Source organism: Zasmidium cellare (genome assembly GCF_010093935.1).
Source record: "Zasmidium cellare ATCC 36951 unplaced genomic scaffold M409scaffold_22, whole genome shotgun sequence".
NCBI lineage: Eukaryota > Fungi > Ascomycota > Dothideomycetes > Mycosphaerellales > Mycosphaerellaceae > Zasmidium > Zasmidium cellare.
In genome coordinates, this window is record NW_022986966.1 from 493,199 (window position 1) to 515,998 (window position 22,800).

At 55.0% G+C, this 22,800-nt stretch overlaps 11 protein-coding genes across 11 annotated transcripts; 7 read left to right on the top strand and 4 right to left on the bottom strand.

Annotated features, from left to right (window-relative positions):
• Positions 1-389: 389 nt before the first annotated feature.
• M409DRAFT_24356 (uncharacterized protein) lies at positions 390-2,642 on the top strand (the record flags this gene model as incomplete). Its single annotated transcript, XM_033807207.1, has 1 exon — positions 390-2,642. The coding sequence occupies one exon, from the start codon at positions 390-392 to the stop codon at positions 2,640-2,642; it is 2,253 nt and encodes a 750-aa protein (XP_033666393.1).
• A 156-nt stretch (positions 2,643-2,798) lies between these two features.
• Positions 2,799-4,223, bottom strand: M409DRAFT_36912 (uncharacterized protein; the record flags this gene model as incomplete). The annotated part of the gene is made up of 4 exons (XM_033810638.1): positions 2,799-3,152; positions 3,212-3,518; positions 3,566-3,931; positions 3,994-4,223. The coding sequence occupies 4 exons, from the start codon at positions 4,221-4,223 to the stop codon at positions 2,799-2,801; spliced, it is 1,257 nt and encodes a 418-aa protein (XP_033666394.1).
• A 2,517-nt stretch (positions 4,224-6,740) lies between these two features.
• On the top strand, positions 6,741-8,130 carry M409DRAFT_55887 (uncharacterized protein; the record flags this gene model as incomplete). Its single annotated transcript, XM_033813125.1, has 3 exons — positions 6,741-7,128; positions 7,375-7,699; positions 7,749-8,130. 3 exons carry the CDS (start codon positions 6,741-6,743, stop codon positions 8,128-8,130), a joined length of 1,095 nt encoding a protein of 364 aa, XP_033666395.1.
• A 561-nt stretch (positions 8,131-8,691) lies between these two features.
• Positions 8,692-10,051, top strand: M409DRAFT_24359 (uncharacterized protein; the record flags this gene model as incomplete). Its single annotated transcript, XM_033807208.1, has 2 exons — positions 8,692-8,947; positions 9,006-10,051. The coding sequence occupies 2 exons, from the start codon at positions 8,692-8,694 to the stop codon at positions 10,049-10,051; spliced, it is 1,302 nt and encodes a 433-aa protein (XP_033666396.1).
• Positions 10,052-10,523: 472 nt separating this feature from the next.
• Positions 10,524-11,045, top strand: M409DRAFT_67310 (uncharacterized protein; the record flags this gene model as incomplete). The annotated part of the gene is made up of 3 exons (XM_033817339.1): positions 10,524-10,654; positions 10,713-10,967; positions 11,027-11,045. 3 exons carry the CDS (start codon positions 10,524-10,526, stop codon positions 11,043-11,045), a joined length of 405 nt encoding a protein of 134 aa, XP_033666397.1.
• M409DRAFT_24361 (glycosyltransferase family 22 protein) lies at positions 11,042-12,688 on the bottom strand (the record flags this gene model as incomplete). Its single annotated transcript, XM_033807209.1, has 1 exon — positions 11,042-12,688. One exon carries the CDS (start codon positions 12,686-12,688, stop codon positions 11,042-11,044), a length of 1,647 nt encoding a protein of 548 aa, XP_033666398.1.
• Positions 12,689-13,070: 382 nt separating this feature from the next.
• M409DRAFT_24362 (uncharacterized protein) lies at positions 13,071-13,412 on the top strand (the record flags this gene model as incomplete). Its single annotated transcript, XM_033807210.1, has 2 exons — positions 13,071-13,110; positions 13,174-13,412. The coding sequence occupies 2 exons, from the start codon at positions 13,071-13,073 to the stop codon at positions 13,410-13,412; spliced, it is 279 nt and encodes a 92-aa protein (XP_033666399.1).
• A 687-nt stretch (positions 13,413-14,099) lies between these two features.
• On the bottom strand, positions 14,100-16,627 carry M409DRAFT_24363 (uncharacterized protein; the record flags this gene model as incomplete). Its single annotated transcript, XM_033807211.1, has 4 exons — positions 14,100-16,203; positions 16,252-16,265; positions 16,323-16,466; positions 16,595-16,627. 4 exons carry the CDS (start codon positions 16,625-16,627, stop codon positions 14,100-14,102), a joined length of 2,295 nt encoding a protein of 764 aa, XP_033666400.1.
• A 1,211-nt stretch (positions 16,628-17,838) lies between these two features.
• Positions 17,839-18,563, top strand: M409DRAFT_24364 (uncharacterized protein; the record flags this gene model as incomplete). The annotated part of the gene is made up of 3 exons (XM_033807212.1): positions 17,839-17,958; positions 18,070-18,291; positions 18,369-18,563. 3 exons carry the CDS (start codon positions 17,839-17,841, stop codon positions 18,561-18,563), a joined length of 537 nt encoding a protein of 178 aa, XP_033666401.1.
• Positions 18,564-19,061: 498 nt separating this feature from the next.
• M409DRAFT_67314 (glycoside hydrolase family 17 protein) lies at positions 19,062-20,465 on the bottom strand (the record flags this gene model as incomplete). The annotated part of the gene is made up of 1 exon (XM_033817340.1): positions 19,062-20,465. The coding sequence occupies one exon, from the start codon at positions 20,463-20,465 to the stop codon at positions 19,062-19,064; it is 1,404 nt and encodes a 467-aa protein (XP_033666402.1).
• A 1,022-nt stretch (positions 20,466-21,487) lies between these two features.
• M409DRAFT_24366 (uncharacterized protein) lies at positions 21,488-22,723 on the top strand (the record flags this gene model as incomplete). The annotated part of the gene is made up of 2 exons (XM_033807213.1): positions 21,488-22,126; positions 22,220-22,723. The coding sequence occupies 2 exons, from the start codon at positions 21,488-21,490 to the stop codon at positions 22,721-22,723; spliced, it is 1,143 nt and encodes a 380-aa protein (XP_033666403.1).
• Positions 22,724-22,800: the final 77 nt, after the last annotated feature.

The window sequence follows — 22,800 nt, forward strand, 5'->3', positions numbered from 1 at the left end:
TACACAGAAAGAGGCCCATATCTTGCGTTTGTCGTTTCATCCCTTTCGCACCAAACGATACCTAGCAAGCACCAAATGTCAAGTGAAGGGTTGATGTAGAGCCAACACTGCAAGTTAGACTCGCGTGGGCTGAATACTGATGCAAGGAACAAGGGCGGCGTGTATACGTGGGCGCTGTGTCAGTGGCGTTCAGAGGGCGTCGCAGCAACCTCAGGGGCCGCCCAGGGCAGCGAAAAAGCCGCCTTCAAGAATGTCGGCTGACCGAACGATCACTGGCCATCAAAAAGGCTGACATTTGCATTTCGAGTCGCACTTTCAGACTTGGACAAACACGACACCATGAAAAAGCTGTCCGACCACTGTCATACAAGGGAACTCCCACAACATCGATGGCTCCCAATGCTGCCTCACGCGCAGGTGAAATCATACGTTGGCTCGTGATCGGCATCTTTGGCCTCGGAGCGGCAATCGTCGTCCTCTTCTTTGGCACTCGTATCCTTCGAGCCCTCCTCGCCTTTACGCTCAACGGGCCGATATCACGGGCTGCAGACTTGCTAGCCTACGTCTTCCCCCGAATTCCCAGGATCTTCAACATCCGAAAGCCTCGTTATTTCAAGAGGAGGGACCTGCTCAGTAGCTATGCGAGCCGGCGTGCTTGCCCTTCCGTTATTCCTCTCAGTGACCATGGCGCCAGTATCGAGGCCTTCCTAGCAGGCTGTGGAGAACGCTTGAACACATATGCACGGATACACAACACCAACCTCACAATATTCCGTCTCAGGAATTGGTTGCGAAATTGTGAGGCACATCATCGCGAGAAAGATGGCGCGCACCGTATCTGCGAGCCATTGGTCGGGGAAGACGATCGATGTCCTCTCTGGCTGATCGATATCGAAGATTGTTGTCTGGTACCTTACCGACACACCCTTAGCTATGTGGCTCTTAGCTATGTTTGGGGCAGGGTGGAAACGGCCAAGACAAGCGTCTCGAATCTCACCGACTTGCAACAGCCTGGTTCACTTCTGGGCCGAGCATCTCAGGTACGCCTTCCAAGAACTGTCCGCGATGCCATGTTCTTGACTGGATTTCTCGGCCAACGATACCTTTGGTGCGATCGACTCTGTATCGTGCAGGACGATCCGAGATCGAAGCACTCCCAAGTCCAGCAGATGGCCTACATCTACGCAAGATCGTTCTGCACAATCATCGCCTTGGACAACCTGAGTGCTGATTCTGGAATCCACGGTCTTCCAACTCTAAGCCGGCTGGCGGACCACGAAAAGAAGTTAGCGACTGTCGACGTGGAGAAGTGCCTGTGGCCTGCCAGAGCATGGACTTTCCAGGAGGAGCTGTTCTCCGTCCGACTCATCTGGCTAAAGCAGAACAACGTCAGCTGGCAATGCTCAACCATGCAGTCTTCAAGCAGCAGTGGCGGTAATAAAGACTACCGAAGTGGACGGGACCGACTCCTCCCTTGGTTCAACAGCTCGGGCGACCACATGCGAGTCGGCGGCATGTACTGTCCGCCCACTTTCGCGTTCCACTTCTACACAGCCTTGGTCAAAAAGTACTCCGAGCGCTTCATGAACGAGCTCCACCCAGAAGACCGCTTTTACGCCTTTTCGAGCATTCAAAAAGTCCTCGAAAGCACCTGCGCGGAAGGCTTCATTCAAGGTCTCCCAGCCACCTGGCTGCCATGTGCCCTTTTGTGGAGGTCGACATGCAAGGCTCAAAGTACCAAGCGGCTTACGGCAGCCTCGCCCATGGCAAGCTGGTCCTGGATCGGCTGGTTGATGCCCGTGGTGTTCCCTAACAGCAGGTCGGGAGAACGACACGAAAGCCCTCGAGGAATAGTGCTGTGGTCAGTCAGTGAAGCACCGAACTCCCGCCGCTTTCCTATTAGCAGTGCTGCAGATATGGACATCGAGGCATGGTCACTTCATGCGAGATATGAGCCCACGACATGTCAGCCTGATGCACCGAAGCCTGTGCCCGCCTCCGTCGTAACCGAGACCCACGACGGAGCCTCTACATGCCACCTCCTAGGCGACGTGGAAAGCAACACAGGCCACTCCACATTAGCCTCAAGATCGCGAAGTCGTTTCCTCCACGGCCGTGCACTCCTCGCACAGTTCATGGTATGCAAGCGCGACGCCCTCCACCCAGGCCTCACCTGCCTGACGGTGAACAACGAAAACAGCTCCTTCGCCGGCGTCCTCTACGAACAAAACGCCCCAATCTCCCACCACAGCCCCATCACCCTCATCGCCCTCTCCCGCCGGAGTTTCACAATCCGCCATTGCCACATGCGCGACGTGCAGCCCTCGCAAAGGGAAATCTGGTCCTCGCCTGATCATGTCATCCGCTTCAGTTGTCGGGAGTACGGCCCGACGACCTCCCTCGAGGATGAGTACTATGTGGACCCGTGGGCGAAGAGTGGCATTGCGTGCTGTCATGTTGAGACGACGCTGGAGGCTTTGTATTTGGATAAGAGGTACGGACAGGGGGAGGTGTATGAGTATTATGATGCGATGTGGATTGAATGGGAGGGTGGGGTTGCGCAGAGGAAAGGGTTGGCTAGGATAGCGAAGGATGTGCTGGAGAGGGAGACGTTGGGGTGGATCGATCTTACGCTTGGGTAGGATCATATATATTTTGTTAGGCTTGTATACCACATCTGTGCCACAATCCTCCGACAGCCGTCTAGACATTAGTAGAGCTTCCAATTTCACTCATCTCAAATCTGAACACTCCATCGTTATTTTCCAAACCAATAATAAATAGAAGAAAATGGCATTCTACGAACACTGCGGCGTCGTCGGCGCAGCAGTGAAGTAAACCTTATTGTAGACATTATTCCCCGCCCTCGACACAACCACTGGGTCCGGCCCAAGCGGTCCGCCGGCGGTGGTCGAGTTGGGGTAGAGGATGTTGTTGTTGGTGACATCTTTGGGGCATCCGAGGATGGTGTCGCTGATGCCCACGGCCACGAGCTTGCCGAGCGCCCAGGTGATCTGGGCTTCGATGTCGGTGGTTTCCCCGCCGAGCTCGAGGGGCGTGACGGAGTTGAGGCCTTGGTAGATATCGCAGAGGATGGTGCTGACGTTGAGGTTTGGGGTGCCGAGTTGGGCGATGGGCATTGGGACGAGGTTCTGTGGTTGGGTTAGATTGGTGGGTAAAGGGAGGATGTTGATGGGAGTGATTGGCTTACGGATGGGTAGATGCGAGTGAAGCCATCGGTCAAGGCCTCGACTGCTCCGTAAGGGGTTGAGCGGCGGTACCAGCCCTGCTCTGGCCACCTCTCGGGAACGTATTCGTATTGGCCAGTCTCCTTGTTGAGCTGGGCACCAACAATGCTAGAGATGGACTCGTAGTTGGCGACACCACCGCTGCCGTAAGTGCCGTTGGAGAAGTATTCCGGGTAGAAGTTGAACGCCACGACGGAGACGATGGATGGGAATGGGAAGTAGTACAACCATGGGTTGTACTGTTGGCTGAATCTGCTGTTCGCGCCGTAGCTACGTCCGATGTCAGCGATGAGTCAAAGGAAGATGATGAAACGTACTGTCTAGCCATAGTGTCGTAGCCGAAGTCCTTGTCGGCACTCTGTGCAGCGAACTGGACATTCTGCGTGAAGATGCGAGAAGACAAGTGGTGGTTGTCACCACAGCCCAGGAAGTAATCCTCTCTGTTGGGCGAGATGTCGACCTCGATGGTTGAGTGACGGACCAAGCCGCCGACATTCTGGGGTCCGGCGCCCAAGTACCATGACTCGGTTTCGATGTCACCATCTGTGAGGACTGCGAAGACGCAGAGGACAGTGGCGAGGTCGGCGCCCATGTTGAAGCCACGGGCGGTGGCTTCAACGACTTGACCGAAGTTCACATAGCCGTTGCGCGGAAGATAGCCATGGTTGGCGAGAAGGTTGAGCCTGGACCGAAGGTTAGCCAATTCGACGAGGGCAGACGTGATGTTGAGTATTTGGGATCGTACCCCGGGCACGGCCCTCTTGAGTCGTTTGGGCCTGGAGCCTGGAAATCGTAGCCTGATTCTGGTCGAAAGTTGTCTGGGTCGATCGATGATGCTACAGAGCCGAGAAGACCAGACACATCGTTCAGTAGGTTCCCGACAGTACCAAGCAACTGTCTCTTCTCGTCTCGAACGGCGCCAGGAAATGCCAAGGCCAATGCCGGCAAGGTAAGAAGTGAAAGACCAGACCTCATTTTGGGGAAGGTGATCAAGAGGAAGATGAACAACGAAAAGGTAGGAAGAATGAGCGCTTGAGGAGACAGGGCAAGTCGCGGCAAGGAAGCATCTACTTCCTGACTCTTTATACTCCTGTGGTGCCCAACTCATGTCGGCTTGAGAACCCACGACGACAAGGTCATCGATCGATTGACTGCCCCGTTTTGGTTGTGATGCACATACCGTAGGAGCAGCTCTGCAGTCATGCAAAGGCTAAAGAACCAAACTCAACGGTCTTCACTACGGAACCGCGACGGCTTTGCTTGCGGTTTGAGAGTTACTGAAATGGTTCTCCACCACGGCGGATGCACGTGTCAGATCGTGAAGACCGGCTGACATTGGGCTGTCCTTCATTGGTCGCGCGACGAAAAGCGTTCCGTATGATCTTGCATGCCTACGTCATATAAGGAGCGATTATTGTGGGTAGGCGGGATGAGTTTGGAGTTAGGAACATTGCGAGGACGAATCGCGGTGCCGGTGTCTTCGAGAGGGAAAGGATTGTGTACATTGTGTACACTTGCGGGACATGCTCGACGCCTGGGGCTGTTTTGATGTGAAGCTGGGGACTGCTTGCGAGATACTTCTGTCTTCGGACACCATGTTGCTATACAAGTCTGGTACAAGTCGCAGGTGAGTCTCAGGCCGAGCGTGAGAGCGGATAGGAGGTGGCCAGTCTTTAAAGTTGACGCTATTACGACTCAACCGATTCGGAGATTTACTCCACGAGTCGCTCGCGGGAAGAGGTCCGTTACCGAGAATAGTTCAAGGCTCTGCGCGCCGTCACATTCTGTATTTTCCTGATCAGTGCTGCCAGTGTAAGTCTCGGGTCTTGATCGAGTCGATCGTGAAAGCGGCTTTTGCTCAGCTGTTTTCTCATAGACGGTGTGGCATCCTTCCCAGAAAAACAAGCGGCAGAGCGGCCTGTTCTGGCAAGTCTTGCTGGCATGCTCATCCTGGAGCTGAGCGTTTCCAGCATGCTGCAGCGTTGAACCTTCGAACGGTTTCCCACGCCACCGGCTCATGGCAACGATACTCGAAGTCATGACGAACTTCCTGAGCATTTTGCGAGTGGTCTGCATAGGAGGCGTCAGCTAAAAGATTCACAACGTATTGATCTCCTCATCGGAAGAGTGCGTTTTGCGATTCTTTGCTAAAAAGTAGCGACCGATCAGCATTCCCATTCGAGCACCCGGCATTGCCACAAGGCGACTCGGTACTGCATGCTGGTCAATGACTGCACGAGTCGCGAGGCGTCCTGTATCGAAAGCGAGGCTCACGATGATCGAGTGCAACCCTCTCCCGCAGTAGGGCATTCCTCACATGGCTCGATTCTTCAAGGCGCCTTATACAAGCTCCCGGGGTCCTAAGCGCAAATTCCCGCTCGTCCAGTTCTAACAACAGACTGGACATCAAATGAGGTCGGGGAAAGACAGACGAGGCAGCCAGCGTCTTCGGCAGAGTCTTATCTTCGTCAGAGCCTTGACAGGTACCGAGGTTGCCTCTCAAGAGCAAGGCTTCAATGCCGGTAGACTGATGACTTGGGCAGCGTAGGCGCTCGACAGTGCTCGTGGCAGCTTTGAGCACCATTGCACTGCGTTTCGGGGCATCGAGAAACCTCGTGTGAGGGTGAAAGTGCAGCAAGTCTTTGGCAAAGTTGAAGAGGAGAGGGCAAGAAGGATGGTTGCAGGTAGGTTTAGGGCCAGGAAATTTGCCAGGTTCATGTTGACGATCGGGTGCTTAGTCACCGTCCCGAACGCTAGGCAGGTACTCACTACACGTCTTTCTTCCGCTCTACACCCGACAAGATTGAGCCGGTGCCCAGAACAGCAGAACCATTTCTGCAAGCTGCGTGGAACACTCGTCATCAGTCTGCCTGACAAAACTGTGGCAGGCCTGATGTTGATGCCATCTCAGGTGGCTGGATACTGCGGCCGGTCAATCCCTAATTCCCCATCGTCTTGAACGCCCTAACTTGGATCAACTTCATCCTCCGCTGTACACCAATTCGGCAACACATAGACGGCCGCTGATTAAGGACCCTAAACACTAGGCCGTATCAGTCCAAAGCTACCTGTACTGTACGGCCTACGGGCTCTTCGATATCGGCCGACAATCAAATTCGTACCAGTGCGCGGCCTCGGTCTAGGTCGGCATCTTCATGACGGCAGCAACGCGACAACAGTCTATCTCACTGAAGATTGCTGACAAGAGGTAGTCCACTCTGCCCTGATCATGAAGGATTGAGCTATCAAAGCGTCACTGGCCATCTAGTCGTCGCCAAGAAATTCGGCTGGAGTCTGGAAAGCCCCCACGAGGGGGCAATGTTCTTTATAATGGCAGGAGAAGGTAGCAGTCCTACAAGTGAATGCAGTAGCGATGAACCACCCGAAATGTGAGCTTGAAGCGAATCTCAAAGGCAAGAATCCTTCCTAACGCTTCCCTGCAGGCTGCCCAATGCAACCGCCCCTGCGTACCCGAAGAGCTGCGGGACCTCAATGAGTCTGCTACTTACTCGCCCGCGCTTCATGCTGCCGACATCAAAGACCGCAAATTCGTCTTGCAAACGTCTCGAGTCCATATCTGTCGATATTCTGGTGGCCTTGGACAATGACACCGCCGGCAATCCTGCCTACAAGCATCTGGCTCCAAATCACCAAGCAGAATTTCCAGGTGATGGGGTCAAGCCACCTACCGCGCCCATTACGACCCATACAAAGGAGGCGTTCATCAAGCTGCGAGCTGATGCCGTTGCCCACCACCCCGAAATCCATCTGGAAGTGTTGGATTCCGCATCAACTGTTGACGACAAGCAGAACAAGGCTACCGTCTGGCTCAGAGGCTTCCTAACTAGTTACGAGTCTCCCGACATGATGACCCGCGAAAGTGTCGCTATGCTGGAGTGGCGCCGGTTTCAAGAGGGCGACTGGATTTGCACAAGATCAGTCTTCGTTCATGGATACTCTGGAACCCGCACGAGAGTCTGATAATGTGACCGTAAAACGACTCAGCTTTCATGCGGCCCACAATGACCGCTTCTAACGATGCTTGATCTTCTCCCCATCGTGCACCACGTCGCAGAACCATTCCATTACCCTGTGGTTGAAATAGGTTGAAGCACCGCTCTGGCAGTGTGTTTCCGCAGCCTGACCGTCATCAAATCTCCAAAAACCATCAATCCAGATGACTGCTGTAGGCCGAGGCTCACATGCAGCAGCACGAGCAGCAAGACATCCGCCAAGACTGTAGCCGAACAGTTCTATCTTCTTCGTGTCGATGTACGACCGCCTTTCGGTGGACTCAGCTTCGATATAGTCCACCAGTGGGCTTACGACGACCTCGCAATCGTGTCTCCAACCGATACGCTTCCCATTGCGGAGGAAGGCGGGTTGACCAGGCCCTTCATACAAAACAACATTATATTCCCTCTGTTGCTATCGAAGCCTCCACCGAGAAGGTGAGTTGGCCGTGGCTTCAACGCAGACACCTAAAATGCTCGAGAGAAGGTGCCGGGCAAGTCATGACCCAGTTCGTGGACACATCGATGTGCACGCCTGGAATAGGAGGGCAGTCGCTAGCCTTCCTGCAATACTGGCCCCAAAAATTGCAAGTCTGGTCACTCCTGGGATCGCTACGGTCGCCATGAAGAAAGAAGTCGGCTACGAAGAAGTAGTGGCTGGCGCGGAAATACACATCCCTGAGTGTGAGCGGCGAGTGAGAGTCCGGCTTCGACTCATCGATGGTGGACAATACCAGCAATGCCAGATTGTGCCATTCGCCGTACCATACTTCGAAGTGGCCAGTTGCTTCGATAAGTTTCCGCCAGCATGCCGAGGCCAACGAGATCGATCGAATCGTCTCCTAGTGGAAATTGCTATCGCCGTGTAGCATCAACATGTTGGACAAAGATGGGAATTTGATCTGTCGACTTGAAGGTTCGACGAGAGTGTTCTGTTATGAATACACAGAAACTCTGGGATTTACTCGAGCTACATGTCTTCGCTCGACTGAAGACATGTCAATTCGATGGACTTGACTTCACGGATGTCTATCGCGACTCAGTCGGGGCGTCGAGCACTTCACAGCCAAAGCTAGTCTCCGTTCGGCCCGAGTACTTCGTTCGCCCGAATGCGAGGTCAGAACTGTGCTCTCATCAACGGCACTCTTCCAAGTTCTCATATTGTGCTGGACTTGAGTGCGAACACTGTGGCATACTACATGTAGTCTACCAGAACAATACCCTACCAGATCTGCCTCTTAGGCTGACTGCCTCCACCGCAGCGGCCCAGCCAACAATGGCCTATCCTCGGCCGATATCGGCTTATCGCTTACAAAACCACCCACCAAGGCAGCCAGTACATCCCTCTTTACTGCGCAGGATCGCCCGGCAAGACTTCAATACCGCAGATCAAATAAACATTACTTACCAACATAAGACTCGCGACAAAAATGTCAAAAGCACCCTGGCAATTCACCGCTTCAGAAGCCCTGCAGGCATTCAGCAAAGACGATCTAACAGTCGAGGACTACGCCAAGTCTTTATTGAAGAGGATCGAGGAGCGTGACGATGCTGTGAAGGCCTGGGCGTATTTGAGTCCGGATCAAGTCTTGGAACAGGCTCGAGCACTCGATAAGATTCCCAAGGCTCAACGAGGTCCTTTACATGGCGTTGCTGTTGGTGTGAAGGATGTCATTTACACGAAGGGTGAGATCTTTGGATCAAGTTAGGAGGCTCATAGTCAGGACTGACATTCCATGCGAAGGCATGCCGACTCAGCACAACTCGCCGATCTACAAAGATGACCAGCCCGAAGTCGATGCCGCGAGCGTGATCATGCTCCGCCATGCCGGTGCGCTACTCCTCGGAAAGACGACAACCACAACCTTCGCAGCAAACACAGTAGGCACCAAGACGGCCAACGCCCACCATCCAAACCGCACGCCCGGCGGCTCATCATCCGGCTCAGGCGCCGCAGTGGCCGACTTCCAAGTCCCTCTAGCCCTCGGCACCCAGACCGGCGGCTCCGTGATCCGCCCCGCGAGTTTCAACGGCATCTACGGCTTCAAACCGACCTGGAACGCCATCTCCCGAGAAGGCCAAAAGATCTACAGCCTCGACTTCGACACGCTCGGATACTACGCACGATCGATCGAGGACCTGGAGCTGCTCAGCGACGTCTTCGGTCTGAAAGACGACGAGCCTCCCACGTCGATCGGCAATGGCGTCAAGGGTCTCAAATTCGCCTTCTTCAAAACACCGCAATGGTCGCACGCCGGCCCTAATTTGAAAAAAGCTTTCGAAGACGGCAAGACCCAGCTCCAAGAAGCCGGAGCCCAAGTCGAAGAAATCGACGCCCCGCCAGGGTTCGAAAACCTCGCCAAATGGCACACGTGCGTCCTCTACTCCGAAGGCCGGGTCAATTTCCGTCCCCTCTACCAAACCGCGAAACACCTCCTCCCCCAAGACCTCGTCGAGCACGTCGAGGAAAAGCACGGATATACCCGCAAAGACTCCCTCGAAGCCTTCGACGGGATCGCGTCTTGGAGGCCGAAGTGGGACGCCATTGCCGAGAAGTACGACGCTGTTGTGGTGCCTTCTGTGCCGGATGAGGCGCCTGAGGGGCTGGGGCATACGGGCAGTGCGGTGTTCAATGCGGTCTGGACGGCGTTGCATGTGCCTGTTGTGAATATCCCAGGGTTTAAGGGGGAGCATGCCATGCCGGTTGGGTTGAGTCTTACGACGCCGAGGTATAGGGATTTGGCGTTGCTGAATGTTGCGAGGGAGGTGGCGAGCGTGTGGGTACGGTGAAGTCGAAAACGACGCAAGGCGTAAAGTTCCCCAAGGCCGACGAGTCCACCACCATAAAAAGTGTCGAGTACGTTCTTCTCGTTCCATTTCAATCCGATTCACCGAAGAGCCATTTCATGATCTGGTAATCGCTCCCTGTACCGCTGCATCGCCGGGGAGAATGACTTGTCGTCCGCGAATCTTGAATACCCGCACTGCCAGTGAAGCATCGCAGACTCGAAGACCCTTACGTTACAAGCCATGTGGTTCGCGGCCGACTGTCCTCCTCCTCGTGTCCTCACGTCTCTTCCGGGTATTTAAACTCGCCTTGGCGGCATACCAAACCAGGCAAATCCCAATCGGGCCCCACTCCAGCAAGCTCTCTCGTCGACGGGATGCCTGACGCCGACGACGGCCATCTCGAACACCAGCATCAACCAACAATTCCTCACAACCATCTCCTTCACTAACGTTCCCCCCAATTTCGAAAAACATGGCCTCCATCGCCGTGAAATCCATCGACCACGTCGTCCTAACCGTCAAGAACATCCCCGCGACGATAAACTTCTACACCACGCGCCTGGGCATGAAGCATGAGGTCTTTACTTCCAAAGGCGTGGAGCGGTAAAGTCCCTCATCCACCCAGACATCTCCCTCCAAGCTGATGGTGTGTCGTGATAAGACATGCCCTCCTCTTCGGCAGCCAAAAACTCAACCTGCACCAGTCTGGGAAGGAGTTCGAGCCGAAAGCAGGAAAGGTGCAGCCCGGTTCGGAGGACTTGTGTTTCATTACCGATCACCCCGTTGATGATGTGCTGAAGACTTGGAAGTCTGCGGGGATAGATGTGCTCGAGGGAGGAGAGGTCGTTGACCGGACCGGGGCCGTGGGGAAGCTGAGGAGTGTGTATTGTCGGGATCCGGATGAGAATTTGATTGAGTGAGTCGGATTGCACTCTCTCACATTTTCCAAAGGGCTGCTGACTGAGATGTCTCCAGGGTGTCGAACTACGTCTAAGCGGCTTTCAGCGGCGTCTGTCTCTGCTCGGCAGGAGGTGGTTCCCTCTGTAGAATGAATATCCTCGGTTCCATCCGAATCGAAGGCCAGTATCCCTTGGTGAACCGCTTCCTCGTAGCCAGCGCTAGATCGTAGTAAGTCCGCTGCAACGCCTTTCCAGCACCACCAAACACAGCCGGTACAGGCAGAATGTCATCCTCATCTCCAGGCCTCAGCGAGATTCCTGCGAAAGAAGTCACAGTCTCAATAGGTTGCCAGGCCCCGATGATCCTCTCCGGTCGCTCCGCGAGGACGTAGTCAAACTGCTGCCAAAACATTGGATCAAGCAATTTCTCCTCGTCCTCAGTCTTATCATAATCCCAATTTGAACGAACCTGCCCAAACTGCGTGACCCCAGTCTGGCAAGCCAGATTGTCCATATAAACTCGAGCAGGACCCTTCGGTGCAATCTCATGCAGTCTTCTCAGCGCCTCGCCACCGGGATAGTTGAGGCTGGAGATATACAGCAGCCCAAAACTGACAACGAACGAGGCGATCGTCGAGATGACCAGAAGCAGACTGCACAACCTGTACTTGATCGTCTTTTCCCTCCTCGTCCAGAACCAGCCCGCTCCACCGGCAGCCACAGCCGTGAAAGTTGGGATCGCATAGATGATGAACCTCCACTCCTTGTGCGGCAACAGACTGTACACTGCCACGAACAGGACCTGCGGCAGGAGGATGTCCACGCTCGTCTGGATGCTCAGAGCGCTGGGGATGCAGACCAGGTAATTCATCGGATTGAGCAGCAACCGCGGCAGGGCATTCGCAAAGTAGAAATGAAAGGGATTCGTGCCCCAATCCGAGGACTTGCCCAGAATCGTATTGTAGTAGAACCCGACCCACTCCGGCCAAAGCGGGAACTGCTGCCAGAAGAACGAGTCCACGGCTACCGTCGCAGCAAGTCCCAGAACAACACCCGCGATCCCAGCCGGAATGATCTCCTTGGTAATCGATATCCTGCGCTGGAGAAGTAAATACCCCGTCTCAGCAGCCAACAAAATCGCCACCTCACTCCGAAAGATAACCCCGGCGAGCGTAAGCATGTACAACGCAAGCCTCCTGCGTTTCGAACTGCGGTCCTGCTTCCACGCAACCGCTTTCACCATGATCAAATTCCTCGCCGCTATCGTCGTGAGGAAGAACGCGAACATGTTGGGTAGCGTGCGTGAGGCGTAGTACATGACGTGGAACTGACTCGCCTGCAGCAGGACATACCATCGCCCCGCCGTGCGGCCATACGCGGTGTCCACGGCAGTTTTGAGAAACCATAACGCCCCAGCGTTCGCCAAGCCGAGAATCGCGCGGACGAGCAGTTGGACTTGATCGGGGGATGTCAGGAACCATGTGAATGGTCTGGAGATGCCGGCGAGGATTAAAGCGCCTACGAAAGTCCTGGGGACGGATCCAGGAAACGCGACATGGTCGAAGTTGGCCTTGAGCACTTCGGTGGTGTTCAAGAGCGGGACGCCCGTTTCGAGGATATCGTGGGTGGCTTGAATATTGAAAGATTCTTCGACTTTCGTATACGGCGAGCAGAATAAATGCAACAGAACCGTCGCGGGTAGTAATAAGTTGAGCGCGATGTCTCCTAAATTAGACATACAACATCATCAGCACAACGAAGAACCATCAAAGAAATCACATGTCGCGATTTTTCATACCCATCGATTTGGGATTCATACTCCCTCTCCGCTCCCTCCTCCGCTCTTCGCGGAAAGCACCAATCTGTAATGCGCGCCAGGTGTAGTGTTCCGACAGCGACATTCTCTGTCGTAAAGAGTTGTTGTCAGGAGAAGGGAGCCACAAGGTTGGCACGTCGGGGAAAGAGGGCGTCTGAAGCTCCGACCTCACTTCAACCAGCTGGCCAACTTGTAGAAACACATCACATCTACTCGACAACAAGGACTCCGCCAGACGCGATACTCGCACGAACGACACGATTAACCACCGCTTCAACAATCCCCTCAAAAGACCAAGACAAACATGGCAACCCTCCTCTTCTCCTTCGGTGGCCTCTTCCAAGGTCCGTCCCTGCCCCCATCCCATCACCCTCCTCCTCTCCCCACCCCCCACTAACCCCTCCAAGTCTCCATCCTCCTCGTCAACGCCATCGCAATCCTCTCCGAAGACCGCTTCCTCGCGCGCATAGGCTGGGGCTCCTCCTCCGCCTCGCCCGAACCCTCCTTCGGCGGCGGTGCCGCCGGGGACAACCAAAGCGTCAAGAGCAAGATGATCAACCTGATAAACTCCGTGCGCACGCTGATGCGGATCCCGTTGATTTTTTTGAATGTGTTGATTATTGTTTGGGCGGTGGCGTTTGGATGAAGAAGGAGGGGGAGGAGGAAGGGACGAAGAATACTTTTTCACAAGGGGGAGGGGGCGGGTGGGTGGGTGGCACGAATGATGAGGCGAGGATATGCGGCTTGTGGTGCTGGAGGGAGCGCGATCGCGAGTGACGAGGCACACGGGCTTCGTGGTCCAAGGCTACCGGACAGACACGTCTGCGTCTGGGGAAGAGATACCAAAGCGCTTTGCGAAACAGAGATACCCCAAGGTCAAACAGAGGCCGAAATGCGAGCTGTTGAGACGAAAGAAAACAGCCTAACCATTAGTCGTTCCCGAGTCAATTGAGCATAGATGAATGAATATCGTTTGAGAACAAAGATTCTTTGCACGATTCCATTCCTCTGCACGCCCGTCCCATCTAAGCTACCCACCCACCCAGGATCTCCGTCCTCCCACAAAACCCCAGACAGACAAAACCCAAATGCCCATTTTCGAAGCTCACACACTCATACCACCAAGAAAACGCCACCGTGCATGCATATTTCCCAAACAAGCCTCGCCAATAAAACACCAAAGTTCTCGCTTTGCGGCTCTGGCCTCCTATATGCACAGGTGTGGCGGGAAAACGAAACGCACACCTACAAAATGCCGCCTGCTCCCAACGCTGGACGTATTTTCACCGGATCACCAGACAGTCTGTCCTGCCCAGAATTTGTGACTTCTCGCTCACCCGATAAGCGTGCTCTTCTTCCTCCCCAGACTGAACCGGTTCTTCTTGCTCTTCTCTTCTTGCTGCTGTACAGCCTGAACCGCCGGCGCAGCACCCACAGAATCCCTGGCGGTCGTCTTCTCGGCTGCAGCTTGAGCCGCCTGGACTGCACCATTGCTCGGCGCGGTTCCGTTGGGCACTTCCACGGTCCCATTCTGCGGCACGGGAGGAAGTTTCTCCTCCTTGCTCTTCTCCTTATCTTTGCCAAACATCATCGGCTTCTTCCTCAGACTCATGCTTCCGTGCCTGAACCTGGAGAACCCGCTCTCTTTCTCCTTCTCCTTTGGACCTTCGTCGCCGCGAGTCTTGGCTTCTTCGGCGGCTGTCTGTTTACTCATTTCCATCACAGCCTTCATCTCCTCGTCTTGGCGCTTCCATGCTTCTTGTCGCTTCCTGCTGGCTTCTTGGCGCTTTTCATCAAGCGCTTTCTCCTCGGCTTTCTTCGCCGCCTTAGCTGCCTTTTCGCGTTCCTTTTCTTCCTGTTTCAGCTCCTTCTTCGTCTTGGTCGGCATCACGGGAGAAAGTGGAGTACCCTGCAGATGATCCAAGTGAGGTCTCGCATTTGCTGCTGCTGCCAAGTTCGGCATTTGTGGTGCGGTTGCAGCATGTGCGAGCATATCCATATGCTCCATATCGTGCGGCGAAGGAGTAGTGGCAGTGTGAACATGGGCCAGACCGTCACCATTCTTAATGGGAGACGATGGATCTTTCGAGGTCTCAACATCAGATGTTCGAGTCGGTACTGGGGCAGCGCCTCTCTCCGCTTCCTGCTCTTTGAGAACTGCCTCTAGTGTCGTCTCTTGGTAGAAGAGCACATATGCGCACGCCAGTTGTTTCGCGTCCTGAACTCCAGGCTGAGGCTCCCCACCAAAGAAGTTCATCACGTAGCTCTTATCGACAGGCTCCACCAGTTCATCGTCGAAGAGTAGCCAGCCTCGATCTTGCGTCTTGACGATGCTGACATAATGGCCGTGATAGGGGCCCCCGCCAATGTGCACCACGACGGCATACAGTTCATACAGACGATCCGGATCCTCGGCGTCATCAGTCGTATTGAACAGTCGCAGGTGGAATGGATACACTACTCGATGGAACAGCTTCTGTAACCGCTGCAGGTCCTCAGTATACTTGAAGCGCTTCAGATGCAAGGCCAGAATCCGTGGTAACCGCTTGATCTTCATCCTCTTCTCTGCTTCTTGCAAGCCGCCGCAGTTGTCGCAGTGGAATTTGTTGCGCTCACACAGCATCTCTTCTTCTGAAAACTTGCGTAGACATGACGTTACGGAGGTGTGCGAGCTGAGGTCCACGGACAGATCCAAGAATGCCTCATCTCTTTGCGATGTATTCTCACACGTCAAGCATCGCGTCTCTGATGTGAGTAGTCCTTCGAACAGGTCGTGTACCCAGTGAGTGTCCAGTCCAGCTTGCGGTACATTGAGTCCATTTGTCGATATGCTCAACTCAGTTCCCGCAATCTTCTCAGGAGCTCCACCATTGGCCTGGATCGGCGCCGTGAGAGCGGGATGCTGCTTCGAGAACATCTCCACATTATCCACCACCTGGTTCAATAGTAGGTTCAGAAACTCGTGCGCATCCTGGTGCATGGCCGATCGAAACATCTCATTCTCACGTCTTAGAATCTCCAGAAATCGATGCGGGCTGACCACACCTATCCGCGATTGGTTCCCGATAATACTCTCAAAGATGTCTCTTAGCGATGTGAATAGCGACTCGTCCATGCCATACTTGGCCGAATTGTCGTATGTCATGTCCAGAACGGGCCCATTCTGCAATGCCATCCTCTTTCTATACTCTGGCGAGTCTTTGCTCTCTTCAGGCTTTTGTTGCCCTTGCGGGCCCGGCGATCCAGGGACATTCTGTTTTCGTGCGGGTGAGGTAGGGTTTGGATAGGGTGTTGTCGATGTCTCTCGTGGGGATAGAGGTGCGCCGTTGGCGTCTTTGGTTCGTATCGTGTCGAGAACATCTTTCGAGGGGAAGTTGATGACGTGTTCCCGAAAGGGCGCGGAGTAGTATAAGCACTGTATTATCGAATTACAATAGCTGGAGGAAGTCAGTCGAAGTAGAGACGCTTGCTTTGATGAAGCGTACCATGTCGAACCGTACTGGTAGCCATATCCGTCAGCATATGCGAATCCATGTCGAAGATTTCGGGATCATACGTTTTCAAACCCAAAGAACTTATCACTTCCATCAGGGCGCGGCGGCCCTACCGCATCGGCGAGATGCTTCTCTAACGGTGTAGGTTGCGGCGCATTGGGGTCTTTCTTGGCGGCGGAGTCTTTGGACGCTGAGCCAGTTTGGGTCTGCACGATGCGCTGTCAGCTGCTATTGGTTTACTCCGGCGGCGATGCCTGTATCGTCATGATGGCATAGGACGGCAAGCTCCATGGTATCGTAAGCTGAGTTGCGGGCATGGTAGGATGGGCCTTACCGAGCCTGTCTTGAACTTGCCAAAGAACGACATCCTCACTCAGACGGCAGTATTGAAGCTGCGGAGGAGGGCTGGTGTTGTCTTTCTCTCGCGCTTCCTCCTCCCGCGCTCCTCGCTCGCCCGGTGCTGCGAGGTCGCTTGCGTTGCGCAATCAGGATCCTCCGCGCGTAAAGTAATCGACGACTATCGAGCTCTCGTCTCCATGGGTGGGGAAGGGTCCGTTGGCCGATGAGGATTCGCAGGGTGGGTGGATTGATAGGAGATGGAGCGATTGATCAACCCGGCGCTTCTAGCAGGAGAGTGTGTGGTGATGAGTCGTGAGGGCAGACGAGCATGCTTCGGTGGTGGTAGTGGTGCGTGTTGTACGAGCAGTGCGGCCTAAGGCAAGCCACAGCGCAGGCGGGCAGATGCGGTGCGGTCACAGCGAGGGGAGGCGACAAGAGAAGTGGGCGGGCGGCGCAGTGGGAGGCAACTAACGCAATGCTGCCAGTGACTAGTGGACGCGAGCCATTTGGAGCAGCGGAGAAAGCAAGCAACGCTCGCGCACGGTAGGCCAAATGCCGCCGGGAGGATTGTGCTGCTGCGGCCGATGTCTGTCGTCCACGCGATCATCCACCGCGAGACATCGACTTGGTGCGCAGGTGGCGTCGGGCGCGAGGTGGAGGGCCAAGCGAGATCTTCCGACGAGAGAGAGGTGTGGAAATCGTGGTGGTGGAAAATATCTTTACTGCTCGACTACCTGCTACTATCGATGCCACGTGCGGTCGCGTGGTCACAAGTGCCAGTCGGTGCAAGTGCAAGTGCCAACCCCGCACGCAAAAGTCTATCTCCGTCATGAGAACGACACGTCTCGATCGACGAAGTACTACCAAAAACACCGTCTTCTAGAAGCGAGCTCTGCAGCCGTGTGGAATGTGATGGATTAGTCAGTCGAAGCGAGATGGAACTACATCTGTTGCATCGTGTCGATCGTGAACATTAGTGGAAGCGAGAAGGATAGAGAGCACTAAGCACAATTTTCACAATTCTTCGGCTTCCTCACCCGAGCCCACTTCAGTCTACATCCTTCTTTCATCACCACACGCTTCACCCGAGAAGAGCTCTGTGCATGACAGTCCAATCACAAGCTAGACACATGCAGCTGGAGGAGCTCTAACATTCACTCACTTGTCTCGTACCTTCCAATTTGAGCAGACTCTTCAAACCCTTCCACCAACAACATCACCCACCAAACACAACTCACCATGGCGACCACCGACCCCCAACCAAACCCCATCGTCTTCTTCGACATGACTCTAGGCGGCGAACCCCTCGGCCGCATCAAATTCGAACTCTTCGCCGACGTCGTCCCCCGAACCGCAGAAGTCGGTACATCCCCATCCCCATGCCCAACCCCAATCCCCCTTAGCTCCCCACCACGCCCCAATTCCTTCTTCCCTAACCCCATCCCTCCAACCTAACAATATCCAACCAAGAACTTCCGCCAATTCTGCACCGGCGAAACGAAAACCCCCCAAGGCCGCCCGCAAGGCTACAAATCCTCCAAATTCCACCGCGTCATCAAAGACTTCATGCTGCAAGGCGGGGACTTCCTCAACGGCGACGGCACCGGCAGCACCTCCATCTACGGCACCAAGACCTTCGCGGACGAGAACTTCAAATTAGGACATGATGCTGCGGGGTTGTTGAGTATGGCTGTACGTATATTTCATTTTTAACCGGATGGGTTTTTTGGGGTGATGGGGGTTTTGCTGATTTGTTGTTTTTGTGGAAGAATTCCGGCCCGAATACGAATGGTTCGCAGTTCTTCATCACGTTGCGGGATACGCCGCATTTGAATGGGAAGCATACCGTCTTTGGGAAGGTCGTCGAGGGGATGGAGGTCGTGAGGAAGATTGAGAATGTGCGCACTTCGAGGGAGGATCGGCCGCAGCAGGATGTGGTTGTGGCACAGTGTGGGGAGATGTAGAGAGCAAAAGAGAAAGTCATGTTGAGAGGGGTTGACTGGAGAGAGGGAGCGGTCTGGAAGGCAGCGGAATTGGCGAAAAGTATGTATGTGCTCATCTTCATTGCAAAAAGAAGACACTAAAACTGCGTTGCATAGCATTGAGGCATTCGAGACGTATTCAAAAATGGCACCGCGGGCCGAATCGCCAGGGTATCATTCGAGAGTATAATGGGCGTCAGGTACACAGTATCAACAAAGGCCGTCGCTCAACATGCATATCAACAACAAAAAGCTCGAATCATCCCCAGCAGAAAAGCGCTTCAACCCTCCCCCTCCCAAAGAAGCGTCCATCAATCCAAAAGACAATCGTTAAAAACAACACCTTCGCTCTGATCAACAACCAACAATCAATCAGCAATCGCATCGCAAGAAAAAAGTGGGTAAGTTTTTCTCCAAGAAGCTTTGCCCCCGAGGCCATTATCATAGACATTAATCTTTTGTTGCTGTTGGTTTTGTTCTTCATGAATCCGTGAAGAGGGATGCGCAGCCCCAGAATTGCTCCACGCCGAGATCACCAGGCGCCTTCCAGCTGTCGTCCTCGTACGAGAAGATGGCCGACTTGCCACCGGCGGAGGCGACAATCGCGTCGATGGCTTCCTTCTGCTCAGAGTAGCCGGGGATGGCGGCACCGTTGGAGTCACCCTTGCTTGGCCAGCCGGTCTCGAGGTTGTAGGCTTCCTTGGCGCCGCCGCAAGCGTCCTTGAGGAGGTCGAGTTGAGACTTGACGAAATCACCAGCACCGGACGCGGAGATGGCGCCGTTGAAGAAGGGGTGGATGTTGGCGGCGATGACATCGACGGCACCGCAGATGGTGTTGGCGTTCTCCTGGATCGTGCCAAGGGGCTCGGTGGTGGTGACGGGACCGCTGTAGCCGGCGGATTTGAAGGCAGACTTGACTTCGCCGAGAAAGCCAGCGAGTTCGGAAGCGCTGCAGTAGCCGTTGAAGATGGCCTCGTTACCGGCGACCACCATCTCGACCTTGTCCCAGCCGTTCGACGAGCCCCAGTTGGTGAGCTGCGAGATCTGTTCGCGGGCCTTGTCGAGACCGGCGCTGTCGATGTAGATGCCCATGATCATCTTCACGCCGTGCTCGTTGCAGGCAGAGCCGACATTCTGAACGCCAGAGCAGTCGGTGGCGTAGAGACGGACGGTGGTGAAGCCCTTGGCCTTGATCTGGGCAATGTCGTTGGCGACGTCGCTGGCAGACTTGCACTCGCCACCGGAGGTGTAGGGAGTGTAGGTCATGGCCCACTTGTTGCCATTGGGAGATGGAGACGAAGAGCCGCTGTTTCCAGATCCACCATGGCCCCAGCCGTTGTTACCAGAGCTCTCAGAGGGTTGGCTCCACGAAGGAGCGCTCCACGATGGGATGTTCCATCCTCCCTCAGAGCTGGAAGATGAAGAACTGGGTGCTGGCGCAGAAGAAGAGCTTGGCGCGGCGTAGGTCGTTGGTGCTGGCGCGCTGCTGGTCGGCTTGGGGTGTTCGACCTCCTTGGTGTAGGGTGGTGGAGGCGCGGCAGACGAGGGGCTTGTGCTGGTTGGCTTGGGAGCCTCGCTGGTGCTGGTCGTGGGCGCGACGTAGGTGGAAGGCGCGACCCAGGTCGAGGAAGAAGTCACCTCAGACGAGGACGACGAGGACGACGACGACGATACGGTCGACGGGCCTGGGACCAGAGTAGCCTCGCCGTACCAAGTGGTGGTCCAGGTGGTGCACCCGCAGGTGGCATTGGCCGTCTCCGGGAAGCTGTAGGCTTCAGGTGTTCCTCGCTTGTGCAGGTTGTGGTGCATCGCGTGCACACTGCCGGCACTGGCCGAGGCGACCAGGCCCGAGGCGAAGACCGCCGCTGCTGCGTAGTACTGCATGTTTTGCGTAGTGAACGTGAATGACGCCGCTGAAAGAGTGAAGCGGATCGTCGTTGAACGAGTGACTGCTGCGAGAGCGGGCGATGCTGTCGTCGGACGTGTAGGAGAGCAACAACAGGAACAGCACCAGGAAAGAGCGAGGGCGAAATGCGCGTACCTTTGTCTGTCTGGATGGTCGAATCCTCCGCCTCTCGACGTGCGGGTTGCCAACGGCCTCTCATTTAACTATCTCGATTCGAGCCGAATCGTCGCTGCCAAGCGGCATGGGGTCGGCGCGAGAACTCTAAATCACCCCTGCTCATTGGCCGGTGGGGGAAATATCCGATGGCCGCTCCTCCTCCATCCTCGACGGCGCCTCGCGCTCTTGAAATTACACGCGATCGACGCAGGCTTGAACGATTGCATGACTCGACACGACGGCAGAAGGCCTTTTGCCGCGGCAGATGAACTTCGCAACACTTCAACAATGACAATTACCATACAGTCTGACTTCCACGCCATGCGATAGTACGAGGGGACGGTCTCGACGACATCCGATGATCCAGGAGACCATCAAGACACGTCGCTTGACCAGTGTTGCTTCAGGAGGCTCCCCATCAACCAACCACCCACGACCACCAGACCTCCCTCCATCAAGGGACTTCCATAACAGTGGCTGGTCTGGCGCCAAATACTGCTTCGCGAGATCCTCTCTCGCGTGCCTCTCAAGTACCACCATACCAGTGGGAAGACAAGATGTTCAAATATCTTCCTGTCGTTGTTGATAATGGCATATTACATTGTTCTCGCGAAGACACTGAACTCCCCCTTGATAGTCACACTTGCGGTATTCAAAGTCTTTGCAAATGTTTGCACATGTAAGTGGTTTCTGAAATTTCAAATGTTCATCTTGCTCTGTGTTGTCCAGTCACAACAAGGAATCTCTTTCTCAGTGAACAAACACGCAAGAGCAGCGTATTGTCCAGCATTCCTGCGTCAGACACTGCGCCAGGCTCTGCCCTCTCACCACCAAGCCTCCTCTTATGCCCAGCCTGATATGGCTCCTCCTTCTCTTCATCACCCTTACAACAGCCTGCCCCTCCCCAAACCACACCCTCCACCTCCAAAACCGCTCCCCTTGGTTCTCCATCGGCAACTCTCACGGAACCGAACCCTACTCCAACAACGCCTGGCCACCCCACACCGCCGCCCCATGGGACCGCCCCCTCTGTTATTGCTTCGTCAAGCAAACCGACTACACCGCGCTCAACAACCTCCTCAAGTCCGCCATCAAACTCTGGGAACCCGCCATGACGCCGTACTCCTCCCTGAAAATCATCCCCGACTGCGGCCGCGCCAAAGTAGACTGTCTCTGCGAGAAAGCCGCCCCGGACTCACTGCACATCTCAGACGTCGACCCTTCCGACGGGAATGTGCATGGGATGACGACGGTGGGGTATTGGCATCAGAGGCCGGAGCAGCACACGAGAGGAAGACACATCATCGCGTTCGAGAGGCTGGAGAATCGAAACGACCCTTCCAAGCCCGGACCCTACGATGTCGCTACGCTGGCGCATGAGATCGGACATGCCTTAGGCCTCGAGCATGAACACACGCGGCCCGATCGGGATGAGTATATCTCTTTCTACTGTAACAACCTCCGCGACTACGAAGACGTCAAGGTAAGGTCCCCCTCCATATCTCTCACAACCCCCTCTCCTTCTCCTACCATCCCACCCCTCAAAAGAACCCACTAATCTCCCACCCCCCTCAAGCGCCGCATCCAGCAATCAGGCTCCGGCGACACAATCCAAAAAGCCTGCACCGACCACGCCACCGCCCACAAATACTCCTTCTCCGCCTTCGCCTTCCTCAAAACCCCCACCCGCGCCCCCTCAATCGGGCAATTCGCTTGGTCAGGCAAAACTTTCGACTTCGAAAGCCTCATGATCTACGGCTCCTACGAAGGCGCCACCATCCCCAGCGGCCAAAACGACAAATCCAAAACCGTCATGCTCAAACACCCCCGCAGTAAGACCTGGCGCGCAAACCCCGGTTTGGAAGAGGAGTTCTTCGGGGGCGGTTATGCAGAGGCGGTGAGGAGGAAGCCTTCAGAGGGTGATCTCGCCAGAGTCGCGCAGTTGTATCCGAACTATGGGCCGAAGGATAAGGGGGATCCCGGGGATGCGAGGGCGGGGCAGGAGAAGTGGGCGGGGACGAGTGGGGGTTTGGAGGGGAGGGGGTGGATGGTGGCGGTGGAGACGGGGCGCGGGATGTGAGGGATGTATGGTATGGCTCTGCTTGTGAGGATTTGGATTTGGATTTGATATGATGATCGTTAGTTGAGCAAAATCGG